This window comes from Zingiber officinale, chromosome 6B (assembly GCF_018446385.1).
Source record: "Zingiber officinale cultivar Zhangliang chromosome 6B, Zo_v1.1, whole genome shotgun sequence".
NCBI classification, from domain to species: Eukaryota; Viridiplantae; Streptophyta; class Magnoliopsida; order Zingiberales; family Zingiberaceae; genus Zingiber; species Zingiber officinale.
Window position 1 is genome coordinate 103,155,554 of NC_055996.1, and position 19,639 is coordinate 103,175,192.

At 35.6% G+C, this 19,639-nt stretch overlaps 1 protein-coding gene across 1 annotated transcript; it reads right to left on the reverse strand.

Annotated features, from left to right (window-relative positions):
* Positions 1–1,445: 1,445 nt before the first annotated feature.
* LOC121988575 (elongation factor 1-alpha-like) lies at positions 1,446–3,253 on the reverse strand. Its single transcript, XM_042542070.1, has 2 exons — positions 2,766–3,253; positions 1,446–2,578 (listed from the first exon to the last, which is right to left on the reverse strand). Exons 1-2 carry the CDS (start codon positions 3,225–3,227, stop codon positions 1,697–1,699), a joined length of 1,344 nt encoding a protein of 447 aa, XP_042398004.1. The 5' UTR covers positions 3,228–3,253; the 3' UTR covers positions 1,446–1,696.
* Positions 3,254–19,639: the final 16,386 nt, after the last annotated feature.

Sequence of the window (19,639 nt, forward strand, 5' to 3'; positions counted from 1 at the left end):
TGTATGTATTTAATCGGAGGATACTAACCCTTTTTGATAAGCGTTATTATTAGGCATTACATCACATAAGCCTTGATGACTGTCACTTAGAGCCGTCAATTTAGGTTGGGTCTGTCGGGTTAGTCTACCTAGCCAAAAAATATAAGCAGATTGGATTGAAATTTTATCAACCCAAATCCATCGCGGGCCGACCCGCTTAGGCCCACGACTCACGTAGGTTGGCCCACCATGAGCTTAAGTTGGCCAGTGGATTAAGAAATACATGTAAACCAATTTTTATGTCAATTTATTATTATTTTTTTTGTTATAATTTTAAAATAAAAACGGTGCTTTATAATTTTATTATAATTTTAAAATAAAAACGGTGCTTTATAATTTTATAATAAAAATTATACTTTTCTAGATACATTTGATTGATAAAATTTTTCCAAAATAAAATATTATAGATATAAAAAAAATATTTTTTTTTAACTTTTAATGGGCTCACTCGTTAGTTCGCCTAATCCGCCTTGAATTGAGTTAGAGATTTCTCAATCTGATCCATCCTATCATGGATTAACTCGTCTAACATCTCTACTTCCACTAAGCCACTTGTATCATTTGTTAAGGGGCAGCATCAATGGTGACACATTTACAGTGGAAGACATTCGAGCAACAACCGAGGTGGGGTGAGGGAGGCAGGATCTCCTGGACCACTTTTTATGGTCCAGGGGTGTGCCACTCACATTTGCGGCCGGATCACAGTCGTGATCCGGCCACAAATGGTTGTGATCCATTTTTGGATTCATCGTCCCCACCAGGACCGTAATCCGACCGCAAATGATTGTAATCCCTTCTTGGGTTCATCGTCCCCACCAGGTTATAATTTTGTTCGAAAGGGACGGTCGGAAACCGCCCGGAGGATACCCTTGCTCGGCGCCCAATAACCTGACTACTTATTCAACCATCGGAGGCCTTCGGGCGGCCTCCAGCCGTCCACTCCGAATAAAAATTATAATCTGATGGGGACGATGAACAAAAAAAAAAACAAATAACAACCATTCAAATACGAGTGACACATCTCCTATACCACAAAAAAATGATCCAGGAGCGCGGCCAGTGATGGCCATCTTGGGGTCTTCGAGGCCATCACTGCAAAGCGCAGATAACTAACAGAGGGAAAGGGGCTGGTAGGATCCTCGCTGAGGTGGGTCACGAGCAGATAGCTTACAGATGTAAGGGGGCTGGGAGGATCCTCGCTGCAAGGTGGGTCACGAGCAAGAGCAGATGAAAACAAAGAGGAAAATGTTGGCGAACATTCAACGATATACAAGATACAAATCATTATGAGCCGTCGGATCTAACTTAAGAGTAGTTGTTGCCATCTATCGGCTTTAATAGTATACAAATAACATACCAATGCTGACCTATTTTCATCAAAAAAAAAAAAAAAAAAAAAAAGTAAATAAAACAAGCAGCAAACTTGAAAGCACAATGTTCAAAATTCAAACACTACCTGAAGAACTGCTACAGAGAAAAATACTGCCATGGAAGGGACGCATAAGATTAAAGTTTAGACTCGCAAGGAAACAGAAGACTAACAGCTGACTCATTTAAAGGTCGCTGTAGAAAAACTTAACGGGGAAGGTGGAAGCAAAAACTGAGAAGATGAAGATACCTAAAACACTTGTTTTTTCTCCTGGCAATGATATCAATCTCACTTCTTCTTGGCAGCTGCCTTGGTGACCTTGGCACCGGTTGGATCCTTCTTCTCGACACTCTTGATGACACCAACAGCCACAGTCTGGCGCATGTCCCTGACAGCAAAACGACCAAGCGGAGGGTAGTCGGAGAATGTTTCAACCACCATGGGCTTGGTGGGAATCATCTTGATAAAGCCAGCATCACCGTTCTTGAGGAACTTGGGCTCTTTTTCAAGCTCCTTGCCAGATCGTCTGTCAATCTTGGTGAGGATCTCAGCAAACTTGACAGCAATGTGGGAGGTGTGACAGTCCAAGACTGGGGCATAACCGTTGCCAATCTGACCTGGGTGATTCATGATGATAACCTGAGAAGTGAAGTTTGCGGCCTCCTTGGCAGGATCATCCTTGGAGTTTGATGCAACAAACCCTCGCTTGAGATCTTTAACTGCGACATTCTTCACGTTAAAACCGACGTTGTCACCCGGTAGAGCTTCCTGGAGAGCTTCATGATGCATCTCAACAGACTTGATTTCAGTTGTGAGACCGGTAGGACCAAATGTGACAACCATGCCAGGTTTTAGGACACCAGTCTCAACACGTCCCACTGGAACAGTACCAATACCACCAATCTTGTACACATCCTGGAGGGGAAGCCGAAGGGGTTTGTCCGTTGGCCTTTTTGGTTCATTGATCAAATCAAGGGCCTCAAGAAGAGTAGGACCCTTGTACCAGTCCAAATTAGTAGACCTCTCAATCATGTTGTCACCCTCGAATCCAGAGATGGGAACAAAAGGAATCTTATCAGGGTTGTAGCCAACCTTCTTGAGGTAAGAGGAAACCTCTTTCACAATTTCATCATACCTGGCCTTTGAATACTTGGGGGTGGTTGCATCCATCTACATTAACATAAAGACAGCATAATTACCAAGGAAAAAAGAGTCAAAGTATCAAAAGTAGACAAATGACTAGTTCAGGATACTCTTGTAACTTTAGTGTATAGAGATACAGAAGACAACTTTGATGTATGTTATTATCCTATTGAAAACAGAAGCACAAACCAATCAAACAGATCGAAAGCAGTACCTTGTTACAGCAACAAATCATCTGCTTGACCCCAAGAGTAAAAGCAAGCAAAGCATGCTCCCGAGTTTGGCCATCCTTTGAGATACCCGCCTCAAATCCACCAGTTGTCGAATCAATGATAAGAACAGCACAGTCAGCCTGAGATGTTCCAGTGATCATATTCTTGATGAAGTCACGATGCCCAGGAGCATCAATGACAGTACAGTAGTACTTGGTTGTCTCGAACTTCCAAAGAGCAATGTCAATAGTGATACCTCTCTCACGCTCAGCCTTAAGCTTGTCAAGGACCCAAGCATACTTGAATGATCTTTTGTTCATCTCAGCAGCTTCCTTTTCGAACCTCTCTATCACACGTTTGTCAATGCCACCAAGTTTGTAAATGAGATGCCCAGTGGTGGTTGACTTGCCAGAGTCAACATGACCAATGACCACAATACTGATGTGAACCTTCTCTTTCCCCATTGTGAGTCCGGCTTATAGCAAAAGAACTACAAGAGGGGGGGAAATCAGACAACCCCATTAAAGTAATGAAAGAGGCATATGAAGATTCAACAAATAATTGACAAACGAATAGAAGAAGAACTGTATCGATTGCCTTTATCAACCCATCAGTTAAGTTGAGACCAACAAAATGTGACTATGACATAACCACCAAATAATTATCATATAATTGATAACTGGAGTACATAAATGTTATACATCTTCAAAAACTCTAGATGAACAAACATCAGTAATACGCAAGCAAATAAAGACAAATGCTAATTCATAGATCAACATTTGGTGAAAATAAAATATCATTATCTCAGAAACCAGATGAACCAAGGAGACAAAACTCAATAACTTTAGAAAAAGTAAATAACTACATTAATACATTGCAAGGGACTTGACAAGAAATGCCTACGAAATTATGAAGAAAACCATATATGTTCTAAATGTTTTGATACAGTGATAAATTAATCCCACATCTTCAGAACCATGGCACTGTAGTTATAAAATCAGATCAAAAGAGCTACAGGCCACAAGTTCCTAGTTGAACAAATGGATTAATTGATCAAATTGCATAGCAAACCTAGATATAACCAAGACAAGCTAACCGGTGGTAGTAACCCCAATTAATCCCAATTTCATAACTATCACTGCAGTCCTAAATATATCTAATTGACCAAAACTAAAAATATATAGTTAGCAAATTAGGAGTCTGCAAATTTTAAATGGATTAATTGATCAAATTGCATAGCAAACCTAGATATAACCAAGACAAAGCTAACTGGTGGGGGTAACCCTAATTAATCCCAATTTCATAACTATCACAGAAGTCCTAAATATATCTAATTTACCATAGTTAAAAATATATAGTTAAAAAAATTAGGAGTCTGCATATTTTAAAGCATATGCTTTGTTTTAAACGCCTAATAAAACTTGTAAATCATACACCAATATCAGAATATTTACAATTCTCATATTTACAGTTGAATATTTACCCACCTCAAGTGCATACTCAATCTCCTATTCTAGAAACGAATTGGATCAATGTCTGATTTTAATAACCTGTGCTAGGCAACCATGCCACCATTTATAAATTGCATTAATTAAAACAGGCATACAGCAAACACAAAACAAGTTCATTGGTAGGAAGAAAATCATACATATAATCGAACAAGTGAGCACAAAGAAAACAACAAAATTTGATCATTAGAGTCGTCATCTCCAAACATCTTGTTTAGCTGTTTATCTGGTGAATCAATTTTGCGTGCATCCATCGTACAACAATCAAAATCCGAATTGGTAAAATGAATAGCGTCCAATAGGATTTGAACCTATACTGAAGGTACATAGAACCTTCGTCCTTTCCATTAGACAATGAACGCCTTTTTCATTCCGAAATTGCAGGTTATCTACGACATAAACCATCCAAATCAGAATATACTAGACAAATTAGAACGGTCCTAGTTTCTCGTCAATGCCCACCCTAGCAAAATAAGATCCCCATAAGCACAATAAAATCAGCATAGAGAAACAAAGCCTTCGGGATAACCAGATCTATATAGTAGATCATTTTACTGAGATCTAAAATAGCAAGCAAACACCAGCAAGATCAGATCCATAAAAATTAACCACTGCAGTGATAATTAAAAACAGGAAAAATATGACACGTTAAACAGGGGATAACCGAACAAAGTTTTACGTGGAAAAGAGACATATTTCAACAAGAACAGCGTAAGCTTCCAGCCTCAATATAAACCACAAAGGATCAACGGTTCACTCAAGGAACACAAGCGAAAAACAAGATTCGAAGACGAGGGGCATACATATAGCAGCTGGAATTCGATCTCAACCTCGTAGAAGAGAGCGACGGCGGAAAGGAAGCACACCGGACCTCAGGGCTCAAGGGGCACGAAGATGTTTATATAGAGTATCCCGGGTGGGGGTTCGGCAGCGTATCTAGGGCTTTTTTCTCCACCATACGATTCGCCCATCTAACGGTCTCAGTTGATGGACTTTTCCCCTCCGTCGGAGTCCAATCCAACGGTCATTATAAAGTTGAGCATGTGGAAAATTTACACTTTGCCCCCTTGATTTTAGGATCTGAAAGGTAAACTAAATTATATTATATTATAGTAATTGTCCCTTCCATAAAATAAACTTTAAAATCTAACCAAATCTTTGATAAACTTAGTAAACTTTTTTTGATTATTGGAATAAATAGTAATGTATAATTAATTTTTAGATGTCAGAGCAATGTTAATATGTTTTTAACTATCTCTATATTCATGGGCAAGATCCTCTGTTTCGAATCTCTCGATCAATATTGATTCCTTACTTATTTATTTGTTGGATGAGTTAAATCCTGCATGTTTAATAGATGAGGTCCACTTTACCCACCTATGAAAAAATAGAAGTTCTTCTAGTCCAGAAAATTCAAAACTAGAGAATCTAATCTCATATTCATGGGACTGATGTCGTTAGTCATATGTAATTTATTTTCTCCGTGTTAATTAAAGTTTTTTCATGTTTCATACATTTAAAGATTGGGTTTTAGTTTAGACGATTAGACGATTTGATAGAGGAATTTCTATTGTGAGTATTTTTTTTTTAAATTTATTTTGATAGTTGATAAAAAAAATATTTGTGAGACTGAATTAGATCGCTCATCTAAAATAAAAATATATTAAAAAAAATAGGCGTTATAAATCCTATTAGTATTTATAACCTGTGTGTAAATGCAGTTAATGAGTATATTTTATAAAATAAAGAAAAAAAACAGAGAGAAATTTCCAACGGTCTCAATAATCAAATTTTATTAAAAAAATAATCGAAAACCTGATGAAACGGTTTGACTGATGATTTTATTAAAAAATTTAAAAAATGATAAATCTCTTCTCTACCGTCTGATTATCTCAAATTTATTTTAAATTTTTATTCCTATATTCTTTTTTATCCGAAATGGATAAACATCATAGGGGATTTTTTAAAATTTTCATAAATTCTCAAAAAGAACATGTTTCTTCCAAAATTTATAAATTCCATCGAATATCCTCAATTTGCTTCTTTTGTCCAATTTTTAAATTTTCCGTTTGTTCTATAACATTATCAAAATTTCTAAGATTTTAAAAATTCCTTGAAACATCCGAATAATGCCCCAATCCAGATTTCACGTCATCTTTTTTCTTTTTTTTAATTTTTTATGAATTTTCTAATCCACAAGCATGCATTGCCTTCTACATCTCCAACGAAAAAGAACTAGCAACAACGACTTCTATCCTGAAGAGTCAACTCTACGAAAATGAATCTCCAATTAACCTTACAAATTTGAAAAAAAAAAACAAATTCAATCACAACATATAAAAAGATTTAAGATGAGATCTTAGTGAGATCTATTATCACTATTAGTGATTACCCAGGACAAATGCTTTCTGATACATATTACAAGTTACTATAATGATAATCATCCCATTAGTTTATCGATCAAATTAAAAGTGCAAGTATGATACAATTGCACTAGCATAATACAATCCAAAAAGAAGGTTATCGTTTCAACCCAAATTACAATAGTATTTACAATATGCATCGAAGTAGTTACAGTGATGAGGATATATTACGGCTTACATATGAAAAATATCGTGAGAAAAAATATGCCATATTTTTAATCTAGAGCATGTGTGGATAATCATCAAAGATCATCCAAAATTTACTCCACAATCTATTGATCACCTTATTGGCACGAAGAAGGCGAGAACCTCGAAGTCAAGGGCAAACAACACCTCATCCAATAAAGATGTGAGTCTAAATATAAACCTAAATGAAGAAGACATTCATCCAATGGGTCATAAGGTAACAAAAAGAAAGGGAAAAGGTATAATCAAATTAACGGATATGACAGTAAACTACAATAATATGATTGCAAAGTTTACAAAATATATAAGCATAAAAAAGTCTGAAGTTGAAGTAAAAAAAACAACTTAAATAGAGAAGATGAAAGTAAAAACTACCTTAGCCAAATTTAAAGCTAAAAATAGCCAACTTAAACTGAAGGAATACGCAATCCTTTCTAAGGTCATGCACTTCGCAAATGATAGGATAGAAAAGCAAGTCATGCACTACGCAAATGATTGAAAAGCAGCTTATTTTTATAAACGCCTATATCAAGAGATTAGGCAAAGTTAGAATACCTAAATGTCGACTCAACCTTTAATTTTTAGTATTATTTTATTTTCAGTTAATAAAATTTTTAATTAATGTAATTCTCCCTTCATTTAATGAAATTTTCAATTAATGTAATATAATTTTATTTTCAGTTAATAAAATTTTTAATTAATGTAATTCTCCCTTCATTTAATGAAATTTTCAATTAATGTAATATAGCAATTGAAAAGTAGTTATTGCAAAGTAACGGTTGGAAATTAGTTATTGGAAACTAGCCACAGTAAACTAGCAATCGCATAATAAAAACAATATATATAGATATCTTGTGTTATTATGCAATTCTTCATTCTAAAATTGTAACATTTGGCAAACATATATCTGGTTGAGATTTGTCAATTAGCTTATGGAGTCTCTACCGACCATCTTGATAAGTATCTATGTATAAGTGAATCAACTGCAATCAAGTTTCTTTTCAAGTTATGTAAATATGTGGTTGAACTATTTGGTAATCGATACTTGAGAAGACCGAATATTGATGATGTTCAATATCTTCTTCAAATGCATGATGAGAGACTCAGCTTTCCTGACATGTTGGGTAGTCTTGATTGTACACATTAGGAATGAAAAATTACTCAGTTACTTGGAAATGACAGTTTATAAGAAGCTATGGGTCGACAACAATCGTGCTTGAAGAGGTCGTGTGTTAAAACTTGTAGATATGACATGCATTCTTTAGGATCGTTGGCTCACTCAATGATATTAACGTGTTGTTCGAATCCCCCATATTTGACAACGTTTTGCAAGTAAATACCTCGGAGACTAATTTCATGGTGAACGACACTCAATATACAAAGGGGTATTATCTAACAGATGAAATATATCGAGAATGAGCTACTTTAGTGAAGGCTTTTTCTTACCCGGAGGATCCCAAGAGGAGGTTGTTTAAGGAAATACAAGAGGCTGCAAGAAAAGATGTCGAACGAGTATTTGGGGTGCTCCCATCTCGATTGATGATTGTTAGAGATTCAACTCATTATTGATATAGGAAAAAACTAAAACATATTATGTTAACATTCATTATTTTACACAACATGATTATTGAAGATGAGAGAGATCACCCGACAAATTGATACAACAATGAAGGCGACGAATCCACACAACTTTTTCAGGGCTAAAACCAAGGATTTCATAAAATTTTGAACTACATGACAATCAAATATATCACCAACTTCGTGGTGGGAGGGTTGTTAGGCAACCTGATAGATTCATGTTTTTGGGAGAATCTTCAAACTTGATCCCTAGACATATGATGAAGCACTCCAAGATAAAGATGCAGCATCGGTCTATCTATGTACTGAAGCAAGCTTCGAGATCTTGGAACATCCGATTTAATCTTATGGATTTATTCAATGTCCAGATGAGTCTTGTGTATACAAGAAGAGTGACAGAAACGTGCTAGTATTTCTTGTACTATACGTAGATGACATTTTGCTCATTGACAACAATGTCAAAGTGTTGTCAAACGTAAGGGTATGGTTGTCCAAGCAGTTTGATATGAAGGATTTGGGAGAATGTGGACATATTATTGGGATCAAAGTAATAAGGGATCACAAGAAAAGAATGTTGTACTTATCCCAAACTTCATACATCGATACTATTCTAACTCGTTTTAGCATGCAAAACTCCAAGAAAGGTTTTTTACCTTTTTGGCATAGAGTACATTTATCTAAAGAGATGTGTCCTAAAACATCAAAGGAGATAGAGAACATGAAGGCAGTTCCTTATGCTTCGGCTGTAGGAAGTCTAATGTATGCAATGCTATGTACAAGACCGGATATATGTTTTACCGTAAGCATGGTTAGCATATATCAAAGTAATCCAGAACAGGGACATTAGACTGTCGTAAAGCATATATTAAAGTACCTGAGAAAGACTAGAGATTATATGCTAGTTTACCAGGCAGATAATTTGCTCCATGTGGGCCACACGGATTCTGGCTTCCAATCAAATAGGGACAATAGTAAGTCGACCTCGGGATATGTGTTTACTTTGAGAGGTGGAGCCATAGCATGGAGGAGTGTTAAGCAGAAATACGTTTCGGACTCCACCATGGAAGATGAGTATGTGGCAGCCTCTGAGGCATCCAAAGAAGCTGTATGACTCAGAAACTTCTTGATGGACTTAGATATGATTCTTGGTTTGCCCAAAATTATCATTTATTGTGATAATAGTGGTGCAGTAGCAAACTCGAAGGAACCACGAGCCCATAAGGCAAGTAAACCCATTGAGCGCAAGTAGCACCTAATACAAGACATCGTAAAACGAGGAGAAGTTGTTGTCGCAAAGATTGCATCAGCAAATAACTTGGATCCTTTCACTTAGGCCCTTCAGGCGAAAGCTTTTAATGGGCATGCTGAGAGGATAGGAATCAGATGTATGGCAGCATATATGGCAGTATAGTCTTTTAGTATAAGTGAGAGATTAATAGGATGTATACTAAAAGCTTAACTTTTTGTATGAACATTTATTTTGAAATAAGAATCACATTGGTCAAATGTCTGTATTTAGTAAAATGCAGTTGTCCATTTAATTTATATTATAGATAACATGGTATGTAGTGTCACACAGAAGATCATGTTATCAATTCCTTATAAATTATAAATAGTAGCTCACAACCAAGATGGATTAGGACAAATCATTGAAATGGTTGTAGTGTAATTTGGTATTAGTTTATCTTGACTATAAAATTATATTAGTACACTATATGTGTATTGAGCAGGACTATTTGAGGTTGTTTCTTTTTATACTAACTACATAAAAGAACATAACCTCTGTTATTATGGATGTGCGTACTCTTAATCACGATATAATAACAAACACATATACTTAATATTTATTTCTTTAATTTATCAATGGGTGAGATTTATTCGTTAAATCAATAGGCCTGATAAGTTAGGAAATAATATTATTTATATGGTGTGTTGATTATAGAAGGAAACTGTGTCCTAGTTATCTAAGTTGATGATGCCCCCTTGAGGAGCTCATAAGAATTGTCATGTAAACCCTGCAGGTGGACTTAGTTCCGACATGATAATGAAGTTGAGTGGCACTACTCTTGGAGCTAGATATTAATTGAGTTGTCAGTAACTCATTTAATTAATGGACATTCGATATCTTAAACACAGAGAGATTAATGCACTCATGATAAGAAGAAACTCATAATGTAATATGGGATTGGTGCGGTAGTTCAATAATAACTCTTTAGTGGTATGAGTTATTATTGGTGAACTTGAGTTGGGTATTTGGATCGAACACGGGAAGCTCAAGCTCATTGGGAGGCCAAAATCAATTCCTCCTATCGGTCCCTGCTGTAGCCTCTATAAAGCCTCGTGTTCACCCGTTTTGATTTTCCTTCTTACCCAAATGAGGGGTCGGTCACATCCTTGCTTGGTGCCCAAGCAAGGGACCGACCAAGCCCTCTTGGTGCCCAAGATGTGGGTCAGCCAAGCCATGCTTGGTGCCCAAGCATGGGGTCGACCATACAAGAAGAGAAAAGGCAGTTTTGCTGAAAATAAAATTTTGTTAAAATCTTCCTTTTATAGCTTTCTACAATGGATTAAAAGAGATATTTTAATTTTGTTAAAATATTTCTTTTTTGTAGTTATCTTCAATGGTTAAAAGAGAGATTTTAATTTTGTTAAATATTTTCTTTTTTTTAACCAACCATTATAGGAATAAAAGGAAGATTTTGTTTAAAACAAATTTTTGTTATAATCTTTTCTTTTATAGCTATTTACAATGGTTTAAAAGAGAGATTTTAATTTTGTTAAAGTCTTTCTTTTTTTGTAACCATCTACAATAGCAAATAAAAGGAAATTTTATTAAAAACTTTCCTTATTAGCCGCTAGCAAAGATTATAAAAGAGGAGGAGGGAGGTGCCCAAAAACTAACACAACCTAAGGCTCCTCTTTTAATTTCTTGTGGTCGGCTCTTCCCTTTTTTCCCTTTCCTCTTCATAAGGGCCTGCGACACTTGGAGAAGGACCTTCACCTTGTGGCCGGTTGCTTGGAGGAGAAAAAGAAAAAGAAAGAGGCATCTTCACTTTGTATTCTTTGGTGGCCGAAAGCTTGGAAAAGAAGGAGAAGGTTGGGTGTCTTTGTCTTGGTAGATCGTCGTCCACACGACGTCCAAGAAGAGGAGAGGAATACAGCAGAAGATCAAGAGGTCTTTAGGTTACAAAGAAAGGTATAACTAGTTATTTATTCCGCTGTATACTAGTTTAGTTTTTTTTCGTATGGATACTGAAATACCAACACAAGAGGCTAGCGATTTTGTGTTTTGATTTTGTGTATCGATTTTGTGTTTCGATCTTGTGCTTCGATTGAGGTTTCTTTAGTTAAACCTAGGGTTTACTGTAAGGAGTTTAAATATTCAATTTCTTTGAAAGACTTTGTCTAGGAAGTGGTGGATGATCCCATAACCAAGAAGGTCGAGTGCCTCACCAACGACCTGGAAGTCAATCCTTGAAATAGATATTTAATCAACTTCTGTAATATGGTTTAACTTCTGAAGAACACATGAGTTGAACTTGGAGTAAAAATGTTAAGTTTCGTTTCCAATCTAAGTTTAACTTATGAAGAACACATGCTTTGAACTTGGAGTAAAAATATTAAGTTTCATTTCTAATCCAAGTTTAAGAACACATGGGTTACTAGAAAAAATTCTGTGCTTGTATAAATTTTTATATAGGAAAAGTAGAATTATATTTCGAGTAGTTTCAACAACTGGTTTCTTCCTCTTTCATATAAGAACCTAAATTAAAGGATAAGAACCTAAAATAAGTATTTTTATTCCTTCGATTTGATGTTTTGATTTGATGCAAAGCAGTATATTAGTTTTTTTAAACATATTCCGGATATTAAAAATACATTACTCAATTAAAAATGTGAACTATATAGATTTATTATTAATATTAAATTTTAAAAATCAAAAGAATCACTTGAAATTTGAAATGAAAAATCACTTAAATTTTCAAGATAATACTTTAAAAAATATATAAATAATAAATCTAAATTAAAATCAATACTTGAAATATTAAAAAATATTTTTTTAGTGTATAAATAACTTATAGAATACTACTAATAATATTTGTTAATATAAAGTCATAGGAAAAAGTTTTCAAAATTAAAATTAATAAAACTTTATTTATGTTCAATAATATCTTATAAAAAAGTAAATAATTTAACAATTTTATCTACGAAAAAAATTATTATCAAGCTTAAATATAAAATTTTAATTAATTTTTTTATCTAAAAAAATAAATTTTATATAAAATAAATTAATACTATTTTTAAAAAAAAAATTAAAAATTTGTCTTAAGGCCTCCAAACCGGTTGAGATGGCCCTGGTCACCGTCGAACTATACCTCACCGTCACTTGATTGGGAGAAGAGGTTTCTTCTCCACCACAGATTTCCTTCCACCTCTCCATTTCGAATTTGAAGAGCAAAGCATCATCACTAGCCGGCAGCCCCTCTCCTCTTCGGATTCGAAGAGGGGAGTTCATCTATCCTTCCAACAACCCCTTTCTCTTCATATTCGAAGATCCACCCATGAGCAGCCATCCACTTCGTCCACAGCCTTTGCCGGTAGATTGACCGTTAAAGAAGCTCCATCCAACAACCCCCTCCTCTTCGGATTCGAAGAGGAGAGCCCGAAGAGGAGAGTTCTGTTCCGATCTACGTCTATGATATTTGGTTATTTCTATCTGTGTTGGATTGTGTTATGCTTGTCGATTGTTGAATTGTAATGTAGTTATTCTGCTATGTTTAGGATTGCATGTATTTTGCCTAATTGAATTCTCGTTCGTTATGTGTTTGATGAAATGTCTCTTTCATTTGTTAGTTTCTAAACTTGCATCTTCTTTGGTTTGAATTCTTATCATGTTACTTGAATGTCTTAGGTTAGATTAGATTAGTTAAATTTTGACAAATTTATTCATGTGGAAGTTTATTTCTAATATTTTCTAAATTGTTGTGACTCAAATTGATTCATCTTGTCCATTACCTTGCCAGGACTGAAATTGACTTGAATGGAGTTTAATTAGGTGGGTTAGGATTCATGTACCAAACACCAAATACCTGGAATTAGCTAGGCTTGTTGTGCTTTGGGATATCTCCACTATTAATGTCATAATTTTCAAGTATGTAGTTATGTATGACTTTTATTTTTTTATTTTTGTTAGACCTACTATATCTAGCATGATGCTTTTTCCATAGATGGACAAGGCCTGTGGAGAGAAATAGAAAATAATATCATTTGAGGTAGGATCTTACATCTTTTTATATACCAATGCATATGATTTAGTTTTGTTTGGTATAAAAAAAATGCTATAATACATATAGACATCTATCTGTAAACGTAAACGTGAATGATTCAAGGCAACTAAGTCTTTGTTTCATGAGGAAATATTGATAAAATATACAACTTAATTATCCTGTATTTAAGAAATTTTATGAGATTGTCAATGCCTACCTTAACTCCGCCCATGATGACCAGTCATGGCCGGTCCCAAGCCCGGATAAAGGAGGAGGGTTGCGTTAGATTGCCAGCCAGCGTCAAACTATGGCAAATATTTCATGAATGAATCCATTAAACTATTGTGCTAATGCTAGGTTGTTCCCCGGAATGAACGCGTTGCAGGGTCCGACTGTAACGTCTCGGCAAGGACCGCTACATCTCTAGAACTCGGGTGTAGTGATAAATATGCAAGAGTTCGCGTTACAGGGTCCGACTGTAACGTCTCAGCAAGGACCGCTACATCTCCATGAGAACTTGGGTGTAGTGTTAAATAGGCAAGAGTTCTCACACCATAGGTTAGATAAGAACAAATATGATAGGAAAACTAATAATCTAAGATTTGGAACTTGGAACATAGGAACTCTCACTGGTAAATCAATGGAGGTAGTAGATATGATGATTAGGAGAAAAATTAATATTTTATGTGTACAAGAGACAAAATGGACAGGTGAGAAGGCAAAGATGATAGAGAACACGGGTTTTAAGTTATGGTACACTGGAAAGAGTAAAGCAAGAAATGGAGTGGGTATTTTTGTAGATAGTTTGTTAAAGGATGAAGTTGTTGGAGTAGTTAGAAAAGGGGATATAATTATAGCCCTTAAGATAATAGTGGCGAAAGAAACTATGAACATAATTAGCGTATATGCACCACAAGTAGGATTAGATGAAGCTACCAAATCAAGGTTTTGGGGGACTTAGATGAAATATTACAAAATATTTCACCAAATGAAAGGATTTTAATAGGAGGTGATCTAAATGGACATGTCGGAGTGAAACATGAAGAATATGAGAGAGTACATGGGAGTTATGGGTTTGGAACGAGGAATGAGGAAGGGAAAACTATATTAGATTTTGCGATAGCATATGACCTTATATTAGCTAATACGTTTTTTAAGAAAAGAGAAGAACACTTAGTCACATTCAAAAGTGGGAATAATAAATCGCAAATTGACTTTCTTATGGTTAGGAAGAAGGATAGAAAGATTTGTAAAGATTGTAAAGTCATCCCTGGAGAAAGCTTAACTACCCAACATAGGGTAGTAGTGTTGGATATACGTCTTAAACATAGTATCAATAAAAATAAAATATATACAATTCCTAGAATTAAGTGGTGGAAGTTAAAGGATGGGAAGCAACATATATTTAAGGAGAAGGTAGAAGTACAAGCATTAGGTGAAATATACGATTACTCTAATACAACATGGGATAAGATGATATCAAAGTTGAAAATAGTAGCTAATAGTGTCCTCGGTAAGTCAAAGGGGCATGCACCGCTAAGTAAAGAATCTTGGTGGTGGAATGAGAAAGTGAAGGAAAAACGAATAGCTTATAAGGAATTATATATTTGTAAGAATGAGGAAAATTTAAAAAAATATACAATAGCCAAGAAAGAAGCTAAGAAAGTGGTGAGTGAAGCAAAAAATGAAACTTTTGAACGGTTATATCAAAAATTGGATACAAAAGAAGGGGAAAGAGACATTTATAGAATAGCTAAAGTGAGAGAAAGAAAAACAAGAGATCTTAGCCAAATAAAATGTATTAAAGATGAATGTAATAGGGTATTAGTAAGGGATGGAGAAATAAAAGAGCGGTGGAAGAGGTATTTTCATCAACTTTTTAATGAAGGTTTAGGAGACCAACTTAACTTGGGTAATTTAATTAGGTCAAATGAGCATCGAAATTTTAATTTTTATCGTAGAATTCAAACTTCAGAAGTAAAACAAACTTTAAATGAGATGCACAATGGAAAAGCCGTTGGACCAGATGATATTCCAATAGAGGTATGGAAGTGCTTAGGGAAACAAGGTATTGAATGACTTACAAAATTATTTAACATGATATTGAAAACGAAAAAAATGTCTGATCAATGGAGAATAAGTACTCTAGTTCCCTTATATAAGAATAAGGGAGACGTACAAAATTATGCAAACTATAGGGGTATTAAACTAATGAGTCATACTATGAAACTTTGGGAAAAAGTAATAGAAAAAAGATTAATGAAGAAGACAACAGTGACAGAAAATCAATTTGGGTTCATGCCTGGAAGGTCGACAATAGAAGCTATACATCTTCTTAGACAATTAATTGAAAAATATCGGGAGCAAAAACAAGATCTACACATGATATTCATTGACTTAGAAAAATCATATGATAGAGTCCCAAGAGAAATTATATGACGAATTTTAGAAAAGAGAGGTGTTAGCGTAACATATATTGAACTAATTAAGGATATGTATGAGGATGTAACTGTTGGATCGAGACGCGCTAGGGGGGGGTGAATAGCGCTCGCGGCTATTTCGTTCGATTACCGGAATCGTAAAACGTTCGTAGAGTAATTAAAGCAGCGGAAAATGTAAATAAACACAAACACAGAGACACGGTCGTTTACTTCGTTCGGAGCCTAAGGCGACTCCTACTCGAAGGCCCGCGATCCTTGATCGCTTCCGGTGGGCAACAACTATAAGCTCGATAAACGATTACAAGTTGAAGTACAATAAACGACAGTAATTAATTATACCAACGACAAAGAAATGAAGATGTGGAGCTCCTGGTCGTCGGGCACAAGTAGCAGCACTTCGGAACGTCGTTTGGAGCAGCACGTAGCACTTGAGTCACTTGGAAGAAGATGTTTGAAGCTGCTGGTCGAGACCCCTTATAAAGGGGGTTCAAGGCGCTTCATCAAGGCGCCTTGAGCAGCCGAGTCACCCGTGGAGAACCTGGTCGAACTCTATCTGGTTGACGCCTTGTCCAAGGCGCCTCAACCTCCGGTCAGGCGCCTTGAACTCCATTCAGGCGCCTCCAGTCTGCGCCGGTCAGCTTTTGCACCAGGCGCCTCCAAGCTCCGTGGAGGCGCGACACTCTTCATCCGAGTTGTAACTTGCTCCTTTGTTCTCGCAAAATGTGTTAGTTCCAAACACATACCTGCAAAACAAAGTTAGCGAAACATAATGAATAAAAGATTTGACAGCATTCGAACGAGTCTGACTTCGGTTTCAACCGGAAACCCTAGGTCGACCCGACGCCTCTGTTCCCTCTACGGGAACGCGTCCTCACCTACTCCACTCGGGAGATTTACATTGCCGATCGATCCTTGGATCGATGGACTTTTGCTCGACTCGATGCTTCGGACTTTCTGAACATCCGCTTCAACGCCAATCGGACTTTCACCTGGTTCGCGACACCAGGACTTTCCACCTAGGGTTACCACCCCCTAGGACTTTTGCCTGAAGCCATCGACCTGCCAGGACTTTCCGCATAGGGTTACCACCCCCTATGACCTAGGGTTACCACCTCCTAGGGTTTTACCTTGCCTAACCGCAGTTAGGACTTTCCTGAAACACTCAGCAAAAGCTGTCAGATAACAAAGCACCTTAACTTTGAATCCTTTGCCATTATCAAAACTTAGGTTCGATCGTCGGATGCTTCCCGCACCAACAATCTCCCCCTTTTTGATTATGGCAACACGTAATTCAAAGTTAAGAAAAATAACATATGTAATAACTGCATAAAGTTAACCAAGCTTAAGTAAATAACCTTCAAATGCAATAACAGTTAAGCTGGAAACTTTTAACTTTGTAATATAAGACTCCCCCTTAATAAAAGCCCTCCTTTTATTAAATACTTGAATTTAACTTTACTTTACCTACTCTCTGCCTTGAATTTTCCTTTAACTTTAATTTACCTACTCTCCCCCTTTGCCATATATCAAAAATAAACCAGTTTGAGAGTAGATTTGTATTTTCTGAAGGAAAATTTTCAAAAGAGGGAAAAAGAACAATTTTCTTCTTAGCAAAAATGACTTAGCTTTTTAAGTTTTGGAATTTGCCAAATTTGAAAATACTTAGCTATATATTCAGCTTCAAAATGATTTGTATTGAGAAAATATTTTGCCAAATAGCTAAGTACAATCTAACTAAGTCTAGTTCAATTAGTCTTTAAAATTAATTAGGTTTGAAAATATGAGCATTTGAATTTTCAATAAAAGGATTTGCTTAGAAGTTATAAAATATGAGGTCAATTGGATGAAAATATGAGGTCACTTAAAAAAAATAACTTTAACACGTTATAAAAAGTTTACTAGATTTGAAACTATTTGAATACTCAATTACATGGACAAGTTTTTTGAAAAAACTGTAATTAAGTTTTGAATACTCATTTTGAAGAAACTTTGATATTAAAAAATGTTTAGTTTTAGGACAGAGGGAGTAGCAGTAGTTTGTTTTCTAGTCCAAGCATGAGTCAAATTAAATTGTTGAGTTTAATTTGATTAAGTATCAGAGCCTTTAAAATAATCAGGTAAAGTAATTTGATTAGAACCTTAAAGTACAATCATGCTTAAACAACAAATTGAAACACACTTTTCCCAATTGTCTAACCTTTAGCTACTTGCTGATTGCCTAGAGGGCAGTAGCTTTCACATGGTTAGTCAAATTAAGTCCATTTGGTCCAGTTAGAGTTGGCTAGAGCTGGAAGACTTGACTTGATTAATATTTATGATGTATTTAACGCCCAGACTCATATCGATGCACAAATATAAGCATTCCTGAGTCCAGGCTGTACCCTATGCATCTCACGCCTTTCTAGGTTTTTCAAACACAAGCAAGGTAGACCTAGGTGTTTGTGAGATGCTCTGGCTTTAATCTAGGGGTACATAATATCTAAGGGAGAACCTAAGCTAGATCCAAATGTTGAAAATTTTAAAAAATTGGAATTTTGAAATCATTATTTTTCCTAGAACTTTTAAAAGCAAATGATAACCAAACATTGTCTATTCTACCCAACACATTCCTATTTGTCTTTTGAGTGAGCTGAACTCAAGTTCAGGTAAGGGTTTTGTGAAGATGTCAGCTAGATTTGATTTTGACTCAACATAGTTGAGTATAATATCACCCTTAGCTACATGATCCCTTACAAAATGGTGCTTTACTTCTATGTGTTTAGTCCTTGAGTGATGAATTGAGTTTTTTGTTAAATTTATGGAACTTATATTATCAATAGAGATTTTTGTGTTATGATAGTTCAGTTGATAGTCTTTAAGAGTGTGCATCATCCAAAGCAATTGTGATGTGCATTCACCTAAGGCTATATATTCAGCTTCAGTGGTAGATAGAGCAACACAATGTTGCTTTCTACTTGACCAACTTACTAGGCATTGTCCCAGAAATTGACAGCTACCACTTGTGCTTTTTCTATCTAACTTGCATCCGGCGTAATCCGAGTCAGAATAGCCAAGAAGGTCAAATGTGCAAGTTCTAGGGTACCAGAGTCCTATATTTAGAGTACCTTTAATGTACCTAAGTATTCTTTTAACATAGGTTAAATGTGACTCTTTTGCACAAGATTGGTATCTTGCGCACATTCCAACCGCAAATAATATGTCGGGTTGCAGTTAGGTAAAGCAAGCTTCCTATGGCACTCCTATAGTACTTTGGATCTACTGGTTTTCCTTCAGGGTCAGAGTCTATGTTAATGTTGGTTGCCATTGGAGTATTTATTATTTTTGAATTTTCCATGCTGAATTTTTTAATTAATTCCTTTACATATTTAGTTTGATAAATGTATATTCCATCTTTAGTTTGTTTTATTTGTAGGCCTAAGAAAAAATTAAGTTCACCAACCATACTCATTTCAAATTCATTTTCCATTAATCTA